At 41.1% G+C, this 15,321-nt stretch overlaps 3 protein-coding genes across 5 annotated transcripts; 1 reads left to right on the top strand and 2 right to left on the bottom strand.

The window, feature by feature from the left end:
• Positions 1-84: 84 nt before the first annotated feature.
• Positions 85-7,498, bottom strand: si:dkey-76k16.5 (uncharacterized protein LOC566887 homolog). Its single transcript, XM_049600945.1, has 5 exons — positions 4,324-7,498; positions 4,119-4,226; positions 3,900-4,020; positions 2,324-2,456; positions 85-2,199 (listed from the first exon to the last, which is right to left on the bottom strand). The coding sequence occupies exons 1-5, from the start codon at positions 4,396-4,398 to the stop codon at positions 1,800-1,802; spliced, it is 837 nt and encodes a 278-aa protein (XP_049456902.1). The 5' UTR covers positions 4,399-7,498; the 3' UTR covers positions 85-1,799.
• Positions 7,499-7,644: 146 nt separating this feature from the next.
• cst3 (cystatin C (amyloid angiopathy and cerebral hemorrhage)) lies at positions 7,645-12,198 on the bottom strand. Of its 2 annotated transcripts, none has more exons than XM_049600948.1 (3): positions 11,922-12,198; positions 8,432-8,542; positions 7,645-8,073 (listed from the first exon to the last, which is right to left on the bottom strand). In XM_049600948.1, the coding sequence occupies exons 1-3, from the start codon at positions 12,123-12,125 to the stop codon at positions 7,999-8,001; spliced, it is 390 nt and encodes a 129-aa protein (XP_049456905.1). In that variant the 5' UTR covers positions 12,126-12,198; the 3' UTR covers positions 7,645-7,998. The 2 variants fall into 2 exon arrangements, with proteins under 2 accessions (XP_049456905.1, XP_049456906.1); XM_049600949.1 differs by lacking the exon at positions 11,922-12,198 and adding an exon at positions 10,168-10,441.
• On the top strand, positions 10,547-15,296 carry ephx5 (epoxide hydrolase 5). Of its 2 annotated transcripts, none has more exons than XM_049600941.1 (9): positions 10,547-10,813; positions 12,689-12,902; positions 12,983-13,163; positions 13,271-13,480; positions 13,561-13,690; positions 13,999-14,210; positions 14,369-14,477; positions 14,587-14,712; positions 14,793-15,296. In XM_049600941.1, the coding sequence occupies exons 1-9, from the start codon at positions 10,791-10,793 to the stop codon at positions 15,004-15,006; spliced, it is 1,419 nt and encodes a 472-aa protein (XP_049456898.1). In that variant the 5' UTR covers positions 10,547-10,790; the 3' UTR covers positions 15,007-15,296. The 2 variants fall into 2 exon arrangements, with proteins under 2 accessions (XP_049456898.1, XP_049456897.1); XM_049600940.1 differs by lacking the exon at positions 10,547-10,813 and adding an exon at positions 12,353-12,568.
• Positions 15,297-15,321: the final 25 nt, after the last annotated feature.

Here is a 15,321-nt window from a genome sequence, read left to right on the forward strand (position 1 = left end):
GGCAGAGCTCTGACACCTGGAGTGTCCTCCGTAGGTCTGACAGAGAATCACAGATTCAGTCACATATTATGATTAAACCTTATAAGTGCACCGAAAAAACGGAGGCAAAGGGACGCAGCCAGGTAACTGATTAACTGCCATGAAAACAGCTACAAAGCAAGCTGCTCATACACAAATGAAAACTCAAGGAGGGTTTACCTCAGGTAGCCTACAATGAAGCAAAATACAACATGTCTATATATGGTAATGGTTAATCAGTTTAACCTTTAGCCTAATAATACACCTTAATTCATTATTGCAAAGTAACTAAAGCTGTCAAATAAATGTAGTGGAATAAACAGTACATTGACCTCTATAATGTAGTTGGATAAGTATAGAAGCATAAAATGGAAATATTCAAGTTAGTGCAAGTGCCTCAAGATTGTACTTAGGTGTAGTAGTCTGAATCAATTGAAGCATTGTGAAATGAAAAGGAGAACATACTCTATTTGAAACACAAATACAACAAAGTATGCATGAAATATCTTTATTTTAAGGGACCGAGATGACTGATAATTGCATTGGTGTTTATAAAATGAGGTAGCCTCAATGGTGTAGTGTATAGAGGATATACTGTGTGTGCATCATTGAATAACTGCAGACAGAAAGTAAAGCATAAATCAGCACAGCTCAATTTAACTTGGATCTCTCCTGTAAACACCAAGGATGGGCATACATACACCAAATGATGTCTTGTTGCAGGTTACAAATTCTTGCTCGTCAAATGTATCAAAATAAAATACAATATGCTGGGATGATAAAATATATTTAATTAAATACAAGTACTTGTAAATGTAGAAATATATTCTATCCAAACTGCTGTTGTCACATTTAGGGAATTTGGTTGCTTCGATATGGGTCTGACATGGAAAAGATGAGCTCTAAATTATCTAAATTATAATAAAGTGGCCAGTCAGGACATGTCGGAGCTGGAAGGCTGTGAGTTCAGGGGTGCATGCTGGGTGATTTCTGTCAGTCAAAGCGACCACTGACTGACTGGGTGGCCAACAGAAATGCAGCAAGGGTGAAGCACTGGTTCTTTCAGATGACAGTAAGACTGGGTGTTTCGTAGATGCCTTTTCCAATAGAAATACATCTACGTGCAGCGGAGTACCTCAGTTTCTAGGATCTCCAACATGACAAGCAACCAAGTGAACGAGTGCAATGACACAAAACAGTGCCATTACAGCAGAGTATGACACAGTACGAAACAGCAAAAGAGAAAGAGAATCAGTTCCTCCCTTTATCCTGATACCAACAACAACCTGAAACAAAAACTGTTCTCCTTTGTGTAGCCCCTTTACACTGCAGTCCAGAGGAACACAAAGGAAATACAATACTTCACAATGAGAAAGTTGCTGGACCTGCCATTACATGTCACGTGATTCACTCACATTTAGCCAAAGACTGATTCGACTGTTTTTTACAGTTTAAATGTGGGGATAAAACCGTCTTTTTTACTTGTATAAAATGACATATTAAATAACTAATTTTCAGCATTTCAAATACAAACTCTTAGTATTGTGTTACGATTTTTTTTCTGTCCAGCAAAATACAAATTACAAAATGCTCAAAAGTATTTCACGTATTTCAAATACATTTAATTAACACACTGGCCATCTCACCTGCACCTACTATGAAAAAGGTGACATTACGTGTATGATTTTGCATCAGTTAATGTCTCTTTCACCTATAGTACTATCATTATAACATTACATGTTTATGGGTCAGCTATACATTAAATCACAATGGTTGCAAAATCAAAAGTTGAACTCCAGCCACACTGCCCTGTACGAGGGGTCCTCAGTGAAGCCCAGGTTTTTGAAGAGCTTATAGGAGGCCTTGTTCTCCTCTTCTATAAAGCAGTACACTGGGTAGCCCTCAGCGAAGAGTCTCTTGGCCATGGTGCCGATCAGGACTTTGGCGTAGCCTTTCCCTCTGTGCTCTGGCAGAGTGTACAATAATCCCATAGCGCAGTAATCATACACCAGAATCCAGGAGAGCGGCTGACCCTGGCCGTCAGTGATGCAGCATGACGGGAAGTTGCTGATCAGTTTTGTAACTAATTTGTGACCCTTCTCATCTCCTCCAAACTTCCAGGTTTTATTCACCAAGTCAACGTGGGAAAGGTTAAGAGATGAAATCCTTGATTCAAGCTCACTGTAGAGAGACAGATTATGATAAACTTCATCTGAGCGAAGAAACAATGTTATTTAAATTTTCACTGATGCAGATTTTAGGGAAATATGTATCCTTACAGTACATTTTTATGATTTGACTATACCTGTCAACTGCTGGTGTGAGCAGACTGCTGCTGTCTGGAAAATACAGAAGATGCACCATAGTAAAGCTGCGGTTGTTAACTCCTCTGTCAGCAGACACTTGTTTGATCATGGGGATATGGGAGCTGTCAAATCCTGTGGGACAATGATTCACACATTAATACCATTTTCCTCACTAAGTATGACACTTAAGGCTTACATGAAATACCTTGCCAAAGACTGACTGGAAAGATCCTGTTGCATAAAGCTGCAGAGCAATCATTCATTGTAACGGGGCTGGTTGGGTGATCCAACACCAGACGGTCACAATCATAAATTGACTTTCAGTCAAATTTATAGTGCAAAATCAATTGTTCATCATTAAGTGTGTCCATTGGTTTCTTAAAATGCCTTAATTTTTCTCATTTATCTCCATAAACTCTGCCATGTTGTGGTTAAGGTGGGGTCAGAGGTACTTTATGTCCTTACTTTGGTTACTAAGGTCCTCTGTGCAACGGTTTAACAAACTCTAGGCAATGCCTTAAGTGTAAGACCAAGATAACTAGAAGAGCATAAATCCTTAGGTAAACAGTTTAAAGAAACCTTAAGGAGAAGCTTTGAGGATGCTTTATGCGACCAATTTTATATATCATGTGATATACATTTTCGTCAGCGATACATTAATGTCTAACAACCATTTCACTGTTGGCTGTTTGAGGTTGAGTTCAAGTGTAGTTCCATAATAACATATGCTATTTTATGTTTGTCATACTGTATGTTCTGTGAAATCTTATTTTAGAGTAATGGTACCGTTCTTAAGCATTCCCATTTTGGTTAGCCCTCTGTTGGGGTACCTAGCACACAGATCTGGTACTTAAAGTTGGAGCTGTGAACACTGCAGTCCGTTGATTGGTCAATAGCGGACGGTCACTCTGCTCAGGGCTGAGTTGTGGCTGGTTTTGAGGCTCATATATCCACTGTTCATACTGTGGAGTTTTATTAGTAAACTATAAGTATAAAATGAAAGGATGTTTCAGTGTTTGGTGGAAAACGGGACTTTACTCTACAGCACAAGACACCACTTCAAAATAGAAGCTTGAAACGCTCTCGAGTCACTTGCGGCCCATTCAGAATGGACCTGCGACCCACTTTTGGACCACGACCTACAAGCTGGGAACCACTGCATTAAAATATGTTTCTGAAAACATGAGGTGAGGGACAGAGATACAATAACAGAATCTTCATATTTGATCAGTGCTGCCTCGTTTGAATTCAGCTCATGAGCAGTTATTGACATGAATGACAGCTGTATTGGAGTGTCCTTGGCTCTGATTGGTTGTTCTCTTTCACATGCAATAAGGCCTTTAGAAGCTACAAGGTAATAAAGTAGGCAGAGGAACATGATTTTTTTTCTAATTCAGTGCTGTGTGAATACAGTGACAGTTTCAGCTAGTATGATTTTTTTTAAATCACAGTTACCAACCACAGCTTTAAGTGGTGTTCCCCTTTAAGTGCGGCACTGTTACATGATGAACACTTGCTGGTAGTCAAGTTACACCGCTGCAAACTGCTGCCTGCTCTGCAGTGATCTAAACTCACCTCCGATAATAAAATAAGAGCTCCAGTCAATTGCATCCTCCTCTGACAGCATTCTCCTTAAACTCTGTTCATCCGTGCTGTAGTATGACACCTTCTGCATGAACTCTAGGGAGCGCTTGTTCTGCAAAATAAACGCGACATCTAGCAATCACGGCACACACATGTAAAACCAATGGAAGTTTAGATTGTATCTAATTCTCCAATTGCATTTGAACTAACCTTGGGGTCAGGCCGGCAAATTACGACCTTAAAATCAGGCCACGTATCAACAAGTACCTCCAGGGTGCTCGGTTTGTTCCTGTTGATCCCATATAGGAAACCATATACCTAAACACACAATAAGTTTAGAGCCACAGTAGCTTATATAACAACGCGATAACATGCATATTGAGGAGTGTAGTTTCAAAGGCTCGCAGCCGTCTACCTTTATGCTCTTTGGTAAGTGTTTCTGCAGAACTCCTTCAGCGATCTGCAGCTCTTCCTTGTTTAAAGCCTTCATGTTTCGGGAGTTAAGAGTCTTTAATGGCTCAGTTTCCCCTTCCTGACCGCTTAAACTCCTCTGTTCTAATAAAAAAAAGCTCTCCGCCTTGATAAATCATTGACAGCCGATCACCGCAGGTCGTTAGCTGCCTTCAGACGATAAGAAATGTGCTGATCGCTCAGAGCGAAGTGGGGCAGCGTGTGTGTGTGTGTGTCTGGCTGACCGTGTCTACAGTAGGTTATATGACACCATGGGTGTAGATTCTGCAGGGATCACATAGGCATGCCCCGCATATTTCAACATATCCACCTGAGACCAAAACTTTTGTTTGGTATGCATTTTTAATTTCTCCTAGCTTTTTGGGATCAGCCGGACATGATAGGCTAAGTGTAAAAAACGAATGACTCTTAATGACAATAAGTCCAAATGTCCTCAATCAAGACAATAATAAAGTCCCAAAGTCCATAAACGAGACATTAATAAAGTTCCAAAGTCCGCATTTGAGACAATAAAATCACAATGTTTAAAACGTGACAATTAAGTCCCAATGTCCTCAAATGAGACAGTAATTAAGTCCAAATGTCCTCAGATGAGACGATAATAAAATCCCAATGTCTTCATACAAGTATGTCCTAGTTAACAATGTCACAGCTCTTTACTGTTGCTAAAATTGGTCAAATGTGTTGCCATATGAAACAACAAACATTTCAATCACTGGATTCCATCAGGTTTTGAACCTTGTTCTCTTTTGCACCAAGATCGGCTGCAGACTGACTTTGCAGAGATGGCTGTCATCTTGTTTTTACACGAATTAGTGTATTGTGCTCTTACTGCCACTAGATGGCACAAAAACGTGTCCACGAACAAGGACTACAGGTCTAAGTTAAAGGGATAGTGCACCCATGGGTGCAGATCTGATGACAAGTTTGGGGGGGACACAATCAGTTGTGATTTTTTTTTAATTGCACGCGTGCAAATCATGCCCACAGAGCGCTTGAGATTGCCAGCATATTTCACGATTTCATAGAGGCTCATCACCATCACCAAGTCATTCAAAAAGCACTACAAAGAGAATCATATGCTTACCTTTACTGTTTATTTCTCTTAAACAGCCAGTAGTACATGGAACCAGCCATCACCCTCCTTTTCACTGCTTCGCTGTTAGTTAATGCTACTTCTAGTTTCAGGGTCTCAGGCATGTTATGTCCACTCACGTTCTCATCTCTCGCCTCTCACGGATTCCCATTTCTCCTCATCATCTTCCCTTTCTCCCAGTATATAGGACTACTGTATACATTTGTTCAATTTCAATCATTTAAGCTATTTAGAATTGGGGGGGACAGTTTGTGTTTTTCAGAATTTGGGGGGGACATGTCCCCCCCGTCCCCCCCGGGATCTGCACCCATGAGTGCACCCAAAAATGAAAATTCAGCCATTATCTACTCACCCATCTGCCGACAGAGGCCCTGGTGAAGTTTTAGAGTGCTCACATCCCTTGCGGAGATTGGCGGGGGGAGCGGCTAGCACACCTAATGGCAGATGGCGCCCCAGACTAACGTCCAAGAACACAAAATTGAAACCACAAAATATCTCCAACATGCTCATCCATAGTGATCCAAGTGTCCTGAAGCCACGACAAAAAAAGTTGTTGAGAGAAGTCATATGAACTGTTTTTAGCCTCACTGTAGCCTGTAGCTCTGACTGCTTCTCTTGTGCTCCACGGGTTAGGGTTAGGGTTAGGGTTATCCCTTTAATGAAGTATAAGGTCAAGTAAACCTGTAACTTGATGTCCTCATATAAGGACACAGGGTCTCAGGAGGTTATGCATTTTTCTCCCCCAATAAAAATATGACAGTAGCAGGGGTCTTTTTTTTTTTTTTTTTTTTACAAAAGATATTTGCACCGTAATTTGATTGGGAAAAGGCATAAATTGGTGCATAAAAAACCACCAGAATGCAGAAAATTGTCTCTAGATTCAGGAGAATTTAGAGGCTTGTAGTTGAGGATTGCAGATTGCAACCAGCTCATACTTCTACTGATTGTAATTTCCTGTCATTTGTTTAAGAGGTTTTGACCAGGAGCTGAATTATCTGCAGAGGTGTCGTCCTCTCTAAAACAAATGGACCAGATGATTAAAATTGGTGAAGCAACAAATAAAGCGGGTTCATGCTATGAATAAGTTTTCCATGCTATTTGGCCTGTCACAGACAGGCCACTCGCTCCACACCTGCCATGTGTTCCTACATTTTCTCCCTGATACCTTATTGTGTGCTTACCTTTTTTTGGATCCAGACATTCAGGATGTTTTTATGGTCAGCTGAATTATTCGCAGAGGTCTCCTCCTCCCCAAAACAAACCTTTTCTTTGATAACTTAAGATCCAGATGTTCAGGAAGTTTTAACTGGGAGCCGAATTATCTGCAGACATCTCTCCCTCTTCAAAACAAATAGACCCGATTATTCAAACCGGTAAAAACACTGAATAAAGCAGTTTCACATTGAAAAATAGATTTTAACAATTCAGTTTTTAAAATGCTCTTATAGTGGAGGAGCTGTTAACTACAGTGGCTGACATGAAGGCGTGATTGACCCTATCTATAGCTAGTGTTTAGTTTGTCCATTGTGGGCTACTGTAGAAACATGGTGGTGCAACCATAGATGTATAAATGTAGATATAAGCAGCTCATTCTAAGGTAATGAAAACACTACGATTCTTATTTTCAGGTGATTATACACTTGAGTAAACATACTTATCATATTTCATTTCTGCCAATATATTCCCCTAAATCCTACACACTGGACCTTTAAGTGTTTAAATTTTCTGGTAAACTATCCATTCCATATATGTGTGTGTGTCCCTGTTGAAATGAAACCTGTGCCCTTGTATGAGATCTACTTGGTATATGTATCTATTGTGTCCACTACTCAAACAGAAAAATATGGGCTCCCTGCCTCGAGAAAGAGCTTTTGTTATTTTTCTTTAAACCCAAATTGTATTTGTATAACCCAAATATATAGATTTTGAGCATCGAACACTTAATTTCTTGCATTCTGGGAAATTAATTTATGGTGTAATTGTTTTTTAATTTTCTCAAACCATACCTTTCAGAGCATCCATACCCTTACTGGCCAATGACAGATGAGAAAAAACAACACACACAAAACAAACTTTTCTGTACTCTTTCCAAACATAACAGAACATCAAGCTGAGGTTGGGATAGCGAAAGATGAATACCTGTATGTATTTACCACATGGACACATTCATTTAAATTCACGTGCTGCTTTAATTTTCATTTCATTTTAAAAAGCTGTGTTTTTTAAAAAGCTTAATCAACAGTTCAATCACAATTATTAGTTATTTGCTTGGTTTAGCACTTATGCATTAGAAAGTTACTCCTCTAAAAGTAAATGAACCTTTACATTTTTAAACTGTAAAGGTTATTTTAAAACACAGTGACTGTCAAAGGATATTCAATCTAGCATACAGCACTGTGGCATAGGCAGAAAAGGGACGTTTACTACTTTTGTGGTTCGACTACAGGGAAGTACATATTAATCTGAATGAAGGTTATTTTGCAAACAGCGCCAAGACTCGAGATTTCCCTCGCAGTTCTCTTTCTAGCACTCCTGCTTCGTCAACTGGATGTCATTCAACCATGGTCTGCTCCACACTGTGAATGTGCACTGGTATGGCTGAGGAAGAAAACATTAAATGAGCATGATTACTTAAGATTTCATTGAAATTAAGTCCACTTATCATTTATCATTAATAGGTTAATGGTAATTTATTTGTTAAACTTAGTCCTCTGGTTAAAAGTGACTATGGTTCAACATCTTTGCTAGTCACTTCCCCTCGCTTCACACACCACTCTCACTTCCAACTTCTCTCAGGGGGAACAGCAACAAACCAAGCTTGATCAAAGAGGGGAAGTATAAACTTGTTTCACAATCTGATAGTTTATGGTGTACTGCTGAAGAGAGAAGTACAAGTCAGCTGTGTGACCTGTAAACATTATGTCTAATGGTTATAGCCTCATGTTAACGTCATTACCCGAGCCAATTCTGGGTTTTGGTGGATGGCGCACACTTCATTTGCACTGCCCTTTCTGCAGGGGGTCTTCGCCATTTTCACAGTTATGACGTAGTTCATGCCAGCAACCACCTGTGAGGAGAAGAGAGGGAATGGTGGAAAAACAGATCAATGTTAAACTTCATGGTAAAGCACTGTAGCAATCTGACAGTAGATTTCAGGTAAATGCAAAATTAAGGCAAAAGTGGTGGCCTTTATATGAACACATTCCCCAAATATTAACCCTTAAGGAACAGTTCAGCCCCAAATCCAAAATACTTTTTTTTTTCCGCTTACCTGAAATGCTATTCAAAAATGTGGATTGTTTTGGTGTGAGTTGCCATGTGTCAGCAAAAACAACCAGAGATGTTTGCCTTTTCTTTAATATAATGGAACTAGATGCAACTGTATTCAAGAGAAGTCGGACACTCTACAGTCAGTTTTTGGGGGGGTGAACTCTCCGTTTAAGCTTATCTTTGTATCAGTCAAATACCAACATACTCCACACCAAAACACAAAATGATCTGGTACAGCAACATGTTAGCCCTCTTTTAAGTTTCAAGAAGGGTACACAATTACTTAAAAATAATGACCTGATCTGCAGAAGAAAAAAAAATCTTGAGAAATGTGTGAAGAACAGGGACTGGTTGCACAAAACACCTTAAGTTTTCTCCTTAAGTATGACACTTAGGCTAAAGCTTCATTTCTCCTCAGCTGAGGGACACAGTTGCACATAATCCCTTTAAAGGTTTCCTTAGTTAAGGAAAAACGAAGTCAGTCAAATTTTAAGTTTAAAATCAAAAGTGTATTCATTGGGTTCTCCTGGTCGCAGGAGAACCCGCAGGAGAACTTACTTACTTACTCATCTCCATAAACTTGGTCATGCTGTAGTTAAAATAGAGTTGGAGATACCTTAATTTTTTATTTATTACTATTTTTTTTAAATCTTGCTTTAAGGTCATTTGTGTAACAGTCTAGGGATCCCTTAAGTATAAGACCAAGACAAGGAGAAAGCCATAAAAACATAGGTCAACATTTTAAAGAAACCCTTAGGAGAAGATTAAGGGTGTTTTCTGCGAGGGATTAAATTTGAAAAAACCTTAACTAAGACTTTCAGGAGGAACTTATGGTGTTTTGTGCAGCCGGCCCCAGGTATGTAGAGACACCGGATGGGATTTGATTGGATTATGTTGTTTTGTTTGTTTGTTTCTCTCTGTTGAAAACTGTGAATTCAGCTGATCATGGACATGAGGACATTCTTGTATAGTTATGAATCAAGTGTAATTATTAATCAAAAATATATGTATATACTGTAATCAAGGGCTACAAATTCAGCCAGACATATATATTCAAGTGTGGGTGGGACTTGTGTGTGTGAGCCATTACCAGTATAAGATTTGTCATGTTTGATTATGGTGTTTGCATTCCAAAGGGCGAGACATGTTACGTCATTGCCAAACCCCAAATTACCTCTAGGATCGATGCACCTGGGGTATAAATAAAGAGACAACTCACTGCTCACAGTCATGTGACTTAAGGGTGGCGTCGGAGTAAAAAAAATTAAACATGTAATGTGTACAGGCCTCACGGGCCCACAGTCACAGTTAATGGCTGCTGTCACACCGCAACGTACATGTAAACTGGAGTCTTGGCTTTACAAGCTCAGTGAAATGAAGTCTAGACATTCACAAGTCCAAATGAAACGCTAGGCCACTGACCTGTCTCTGAACCTTGATCACTTCTGCCACCTGGCTGAGGTACACGTCGTTGCTGGCTTTGTTGTGTTGGACGACGGAGAAGTTGAGGGCATTCATCGCGCCTTCGTCAGTGTTGTAGTCTACGTCTTGAAACCCCCCGACTAACTTTTCCCCTGATCCGATGGCGATAACCGCCGCGAGAACGAGGAGGACAATCTTCCACATCGTGTTTCAGTAACAACGAACTCAATTCAACAAAACAAGCTGCGCGTTTCCTCCCTGTTATATAAACAACGACGTCACGGCTGTTCGTGCGCGGTGAGTGACACATCTCTCAGCCAATCAACAACCTCTCCAACACAAGCCCTCCCACAACGAGCCAGTTCTCGCTTCACCAGACAGTCGCGAGTGTGTTCGTTTTTAACACCTCTCAATCCCGCAGTCTCCCTTTCTACTTTGCAATTCTAACATTTCCTAAAGGCACACTTAAGAGGAGGTAAACAAGGTTGTTGACAGGCATGGCGGCTGGGTTTTAACGTGCTTGTGCGCAACTTTTGAAGTGCGGAAACATTTTTGACTTCTGTCCCAGCGCAGGTAGGTCCAAAATAATCACCTGCGTGGGCGCTCACCTTTGGAATTGCACAATGCAACGACTGCAGGTTTTGAAGTAAGTAGGCCTTTATGAGCTTTTGCTCAAACTTTATCTAGATAAATATCTGTAATTACATCAGAGCTATGATTGTCCCCAGTGAGTTTCCCCCCTCATATTTTCCCCCACACTTTGCAGGCAAACTTTTTGTGGCTTGGATGTCTTCCAGCAGCAGCTCCTAATAGGCTCAGCCGTGGCAGCAGGGGGGATACTGGCATACATGGTGTACAAAAGAAGACAAGTCAAAAGCATTCCTCTTGGTGAAGGATGGTGGGGAGCAGGGAAGAAGCCCCTGACAACGGATGATGAGTTGGAGATACCTTAATTTTTTATTTATTACTATTTTTTTTAAATCTTGCTTTAAGGTCATTTGTGTAACAGTCTAGGGATCCCTTAAGTATAAGACCAAGACAAGGAGAAAGCCATAAAAACATAGGTCAACATTTTAAAGAAACCCTTAGGAGAAGATTAAGGGTGTTTTCTGCGAGGGATTAAATTTGAAAAAACCTTAACTAAGACTTTCAGGAGGAACTTATGGTGTTTTGTGCAGCCGGCCCCATGTATGTAGAGACACCGGATGGGATTTGATTGGATTATGTTGTTTTGTTTGTTTGTTTCTCTCTGTTGAAAACTGTGAATTCAGCTGATCATGGACATGAGGACATTCTTGTATAGTTATGAATCAAGTGTAATTATTAATCAAAAATATATGTATATACTGTAATCAAGGGCTACAAATTCAGCCAGACATATATATTCAAGTGTGGGTGGGACTTGTGTGTGTGAGCCATTACCAGTATAAGATTTGTCATGTTTGATTATGGTGTTTGCATTCCAAAGGGCGAGACATGTTACGTCATTGCCAAACCCCAAATTACCTCTAGGATCGATGCACCTGGGGTATAAATAAAGAGACAACTCACTGCTCACAGTCATGTGACTTAAGGGTGGCGTCGGAGTAAAAAAAATTAAACATGTAATGTGTACAGGCCTCACGGGCCCACAGTCACAGTTAATGGCTGCTGTCACACCGCAACGTACATGTAAACTGGAGTCTTGGCTTTACAAGCTCAGTGAAATGAAGTCTAGACATTCACAAGTCCAAATGAAACGCTAGGCCACTGACCTGTCTCTGAACCTTGATCACTTCTGCCACCTGGCTGAGGTACACGTCGTTGCTGGCTCTGTTGTGTTGGACGACGGAGAAGTTGAGGGCATTCATCGCGCCTTCGTCAGTGTTGTAGTCTACGTCTTGAAACCCCCCGATTAACTTTTCCCCTGATCCGATGGCGATAACCGCCGCGAGAACGAGGAGGACAATCTTCCACATCGTGTTTCAGTAACAACGAACTCAATTCAACAAAACAAGCTGCGCGTTTCCTCCCTGTTATATAAACAACGACGTCACGGCTGTTCGTGCGCGGTGAGTGACACATCTCTCAGCCAATCAACAACCTCTCCAACACAAGCCCCTCCCACAACGAGCCAGTTCTCGCTTCACCAGACAGTCGCGAGTGTGTTCGTTTTTAACACCTCTCAATCCCGCAGTCTCCCTTTCTACTTTGCAATTCTAACATTTCCTAAAGGCACACTTAAGAGGAGGTAAACAAGGTTGTTGACAGGCATGGCGGCTGGGTTTTAACGTGCTTGTGCGCAACTTTTGAAGTGCGGAAACATTTTTGACTTCTGTCCCAGCGCAGGTAGGTCCAAAATAATCACCTGCGTGGGCGCTCACCTTTGGAATTGCACAATGCAACGACTGCAGGTTTTGAAGTAAGTAGGCCTTTATGAGCTTTTGCTCAAACTTTATCTAGATAAATATCTGTAATTACATCAGAGCTATGATTGTCCCCAGTGAGTTTCCCCCCTCATATTTTCCCCCACACTTTGCAGGCAAACTTTTTGTGGCTTGGATGTCTTCCAGCAGCAGCTCCTAATAGGCTCAGCCGTGGCAGCAGGGGGGATACTGGCATACATGGTGTACAAAAGAAGACAAGTCAAAAGCATTCCTCTTGGTGAAGGATGGTGGGGAGCAGGGAAGAAGCCCCTGACAACGGATGATAAGATCTATCCCTTCAAAGTGCAAACCTCAGATATGGAGATCAAGGTCCTTTTTGAGCTGTTCAGTAACTTTTCATCATCAGTAATCAAAAGTGTGTAGTAACCTATAGTGCTTTTATTCAACAGGATCTTTATGAGCGCATTGACAAAACCCGCTTCACTGACCCTTTAGAAGATAGCTGCTTCCACTATGGCTTCAGTTCCACTTATCTTAGGAAAGTGGTTTCCTATTGGAGACACGAGTTTGACTGGAAAAAGCAGGTGGCAGTGCTTAACAAGTATCCACACTACAAAACTAAAATAGAAGGTACACAGCCCCGAGCAGAGTCAAAGTGGTTTGCTTTGTTTGAAGAGTAATCACTACATGCACTTTCTTTTTTCTGTCTGCACACCAATGCGTGTGCTTTAATGCAGGACTGGATGTGCACTTCATCCACGTGCGACCACCGTACCGCGAGAATCAGAAGGTTCTGCCTCTCATGCTCGTTCACGGCTGGCCCGGCTCCTTCTATGAGTTCTACAAGATCATGCCACTTCTCACAGAGAACCAGAGTGGCATCGCGTTTGAGGTCATATGCCCGTCCATCCCTGGCTACGGTTTCTCAGACGCCCCTCGCAAACAAGGTAGACGATTCTCAATAAATCTGTATGTGTTTAAGTTTGAGCAGCAGATGTTTACAGATGATTTTCCTGTGTCTATTCAGGATTTGACAGTCTCGCTGCTGCCCGAGTTTTCCTGACACTGATGGAACGTTTGGGATTCTCCCAGTTCTATCTGCAGGGAGGGGACTGGGGCTCTCTAATCACCACCAACATGGCACAGATGAAGCCTCAGTAAGACAGCAAAACAAGCTCTTGCAAACAAGTTATCATCGCAGTGGAATTTCCACCACCCACTTGTTTTTTTTTTTTAAAGGGAGTATTGTGAAACAGTGCTTGCTGTGTGCAAAGTGCAGAATTGACCAAAGCTGCTGACACTGCAAATTCCTGGATTGTCAGCTCAAATTAAGGACAGTTTTCCAAAAAGAAAAACATGATAAAAACTTGCGTAATAGCTGCAAATCTGTTTTTAATATAGAAATGTTGTAAGACCTGAAAGCTTCGATAACATTGACTTTTTTTTTTTTTACTTTTTTTTCCAGGTGTGTGAAAGGTCTCCACTTAAACATGTTTATGTCAACAAGGGGGTTCAAAATTTTGTTGTCCCTCATGATTGGTCCTTATCTGCCCTTCCTGGTGGGCTTAACTCGGGAAGACGTTCGCCGGTTGTTCCCTTACTTTGAAAAGAATGTCTGGGACATCCTGAGGGAAACAGGCTACTTACACATCCAGGCCACTAAACCAGACACTGCAGGTGGGGACATACACAACCAGGAAACATAGTCTGAGGGTGTTATTGTCACTGTTTATAGGGCAGAGGAACCGCCTAAAACAAGCAAACTACTCCTACTATTTTGTAGTCTCAGTACGCAAATATTCCAGCTGTTAATGTCTCTTAAATTGTGGTTACAGGCTGTGGAGTGAATGACTCTCCTGTAGGCTTGGCGGCCTACATCATGGAGAAGTTCTCCACCTGGACTGATCTAAAGAACAGAGATCTGGTGGATGGTGGCCTGGACAGGTACAAGAGGAAATTCAGTTTTGCCTTTTTTGCTATTTCCAGCCTAGAGATGATACAATAGATTCAGCAAGGTTGCTGGCTGTAATTATAAATGTCTACATCTGTGCAGGAAGTTCAGCCTGGATGAGCTCTTGACAAATGTCATGATCTACTGGACCACAGGCTCTATCATCTCCTCCATGCGCTTCTACAAAGAGAACTTCAAGAGCAACCCTGACAAAAGAGTGGATGCAAAGTATGTGCCCAAATGCTCATACTGTCAAGACATATCAATATCATGTTTTAACTCTGATAGAGTTTCCCATTTTGTTTTAGGACAGGAATATTTGTGCCCACTGGACTTGCAGCGTTCCCTGGGGAGCTGATGCACTGCCCTAAGTCATGGGCATCAATTAGGTATCGAAACATCTACTCCTACACTTTCATGCCTCGAGGTGGTCACTTTGCTGCCTTTGAGGAGCCCCAGCTGCTAGCTGAAGATATTTTCCAGTTTGTCAAAAAAGTGGAGTTCAGCCTCAGACAAATGTAATTACGGTACATCTGTTCTTTATTATTGCAGCTGTGTTTCTGTGATTGGTCATTCCAAATAGGACACAAATCCTTGCTACTAAGATTGTGTTCACGCTACAATCATTTCATTGATGGATTGCCTCCAAAATTGCAGCACTGTGAAAAATCTTTTTCAGATTTCAATACATGTAAACATAAACACAGATGATACTGGCACTCCAATGTATCCAAAGATTGGATTAGAGAAAGCACTATAATGCAGTAAACCTTTTCAGTTATGCCTATTAAAAACATATTTCACCAATATTATGTGTGCTGTGCTGTGTTTAACATC

Source organism: Epinephelus fuscoguttatus, linkage group LG16 (assembly GCF_011397635.1).
Source record: "Epinephelus fuscoguttatus linkage group LG16, E.fuscoguttatus.final_Chr_v1".
NCBI classification, from domain to species: domain Eukaryota; kingdom Metazoa; phylum Chordata; class Actinopteri; order Perciformes; family Serranidae; genus Epinephelus; species Epinephelus fuscoguttatus.

Excerpts from the sequence above, each read along its gene's own strand:
- si:dkey-76k16.5 (XM_049600945.1), bottom strand. The coding sequence starts at position 4,398 with ATGAAGGCTTTAAACAAGGAAGAGCTGCAGATCGCTGAAGGAGTTCTG. Across the intron at positions 2,457-3,899 it reads CTCTTATTTTATTATCGGAG|GATTTGACAGCTCCCATATC; the intron begins GTGAGTTTAGAT and ends ATTGTCCCACAG. Across the intron at positions 2,200-2,323 it reads CTCACACCAGCAGTTGACAG|TGAGCTTGAATCAAGGATTT; the intron begins GTATAGTCAAAT and ends GTCTCTCTACAG.
- ephx5 (XM_049600941.1), top strand. The coding sequence starts at position 10,791 with ATGCAACGACTGCAGGTTTTGAA. Across the intron at positions 13,164-13,270 it reads CTACAAAACTAAAATAGAAG|GACTGGATGTGCACTTCATC; the intron begins GTACACAGCCCC and ends GCTTTAATGCAG. Across the intron at positions 14,211-14,368 it reads CACTAAACCAGACACTGCAG|GCTGTGGAGTGAATGACTCT; the intron begins GTGGGGACATAC and ends TTGTGGTTACAG.
- cst3 (XM_049600948.1), bottom strand. The coding sequence starts at position 12,125 with ATGTGGAAGATTGTCCTCCTCGTTCTCGCGGCGGTTATCGCCATCGGA. Across the intron at positions 8,543-11,921 it reads TGATCAAGGTTCAGAGACAG|GTGGTTGCTGGCATGAACTA; the intron begins GTCAGTGGCCTA and ends TTCTCCTCACAG. Across the intron at positions 8,074-8,431 it reads AAAACCCAGAATTGGCTCGG|CCATACCAGTGCACATTCAC; the intron begins GTAATGACGTTA and ends TTTCTTCCTCAG.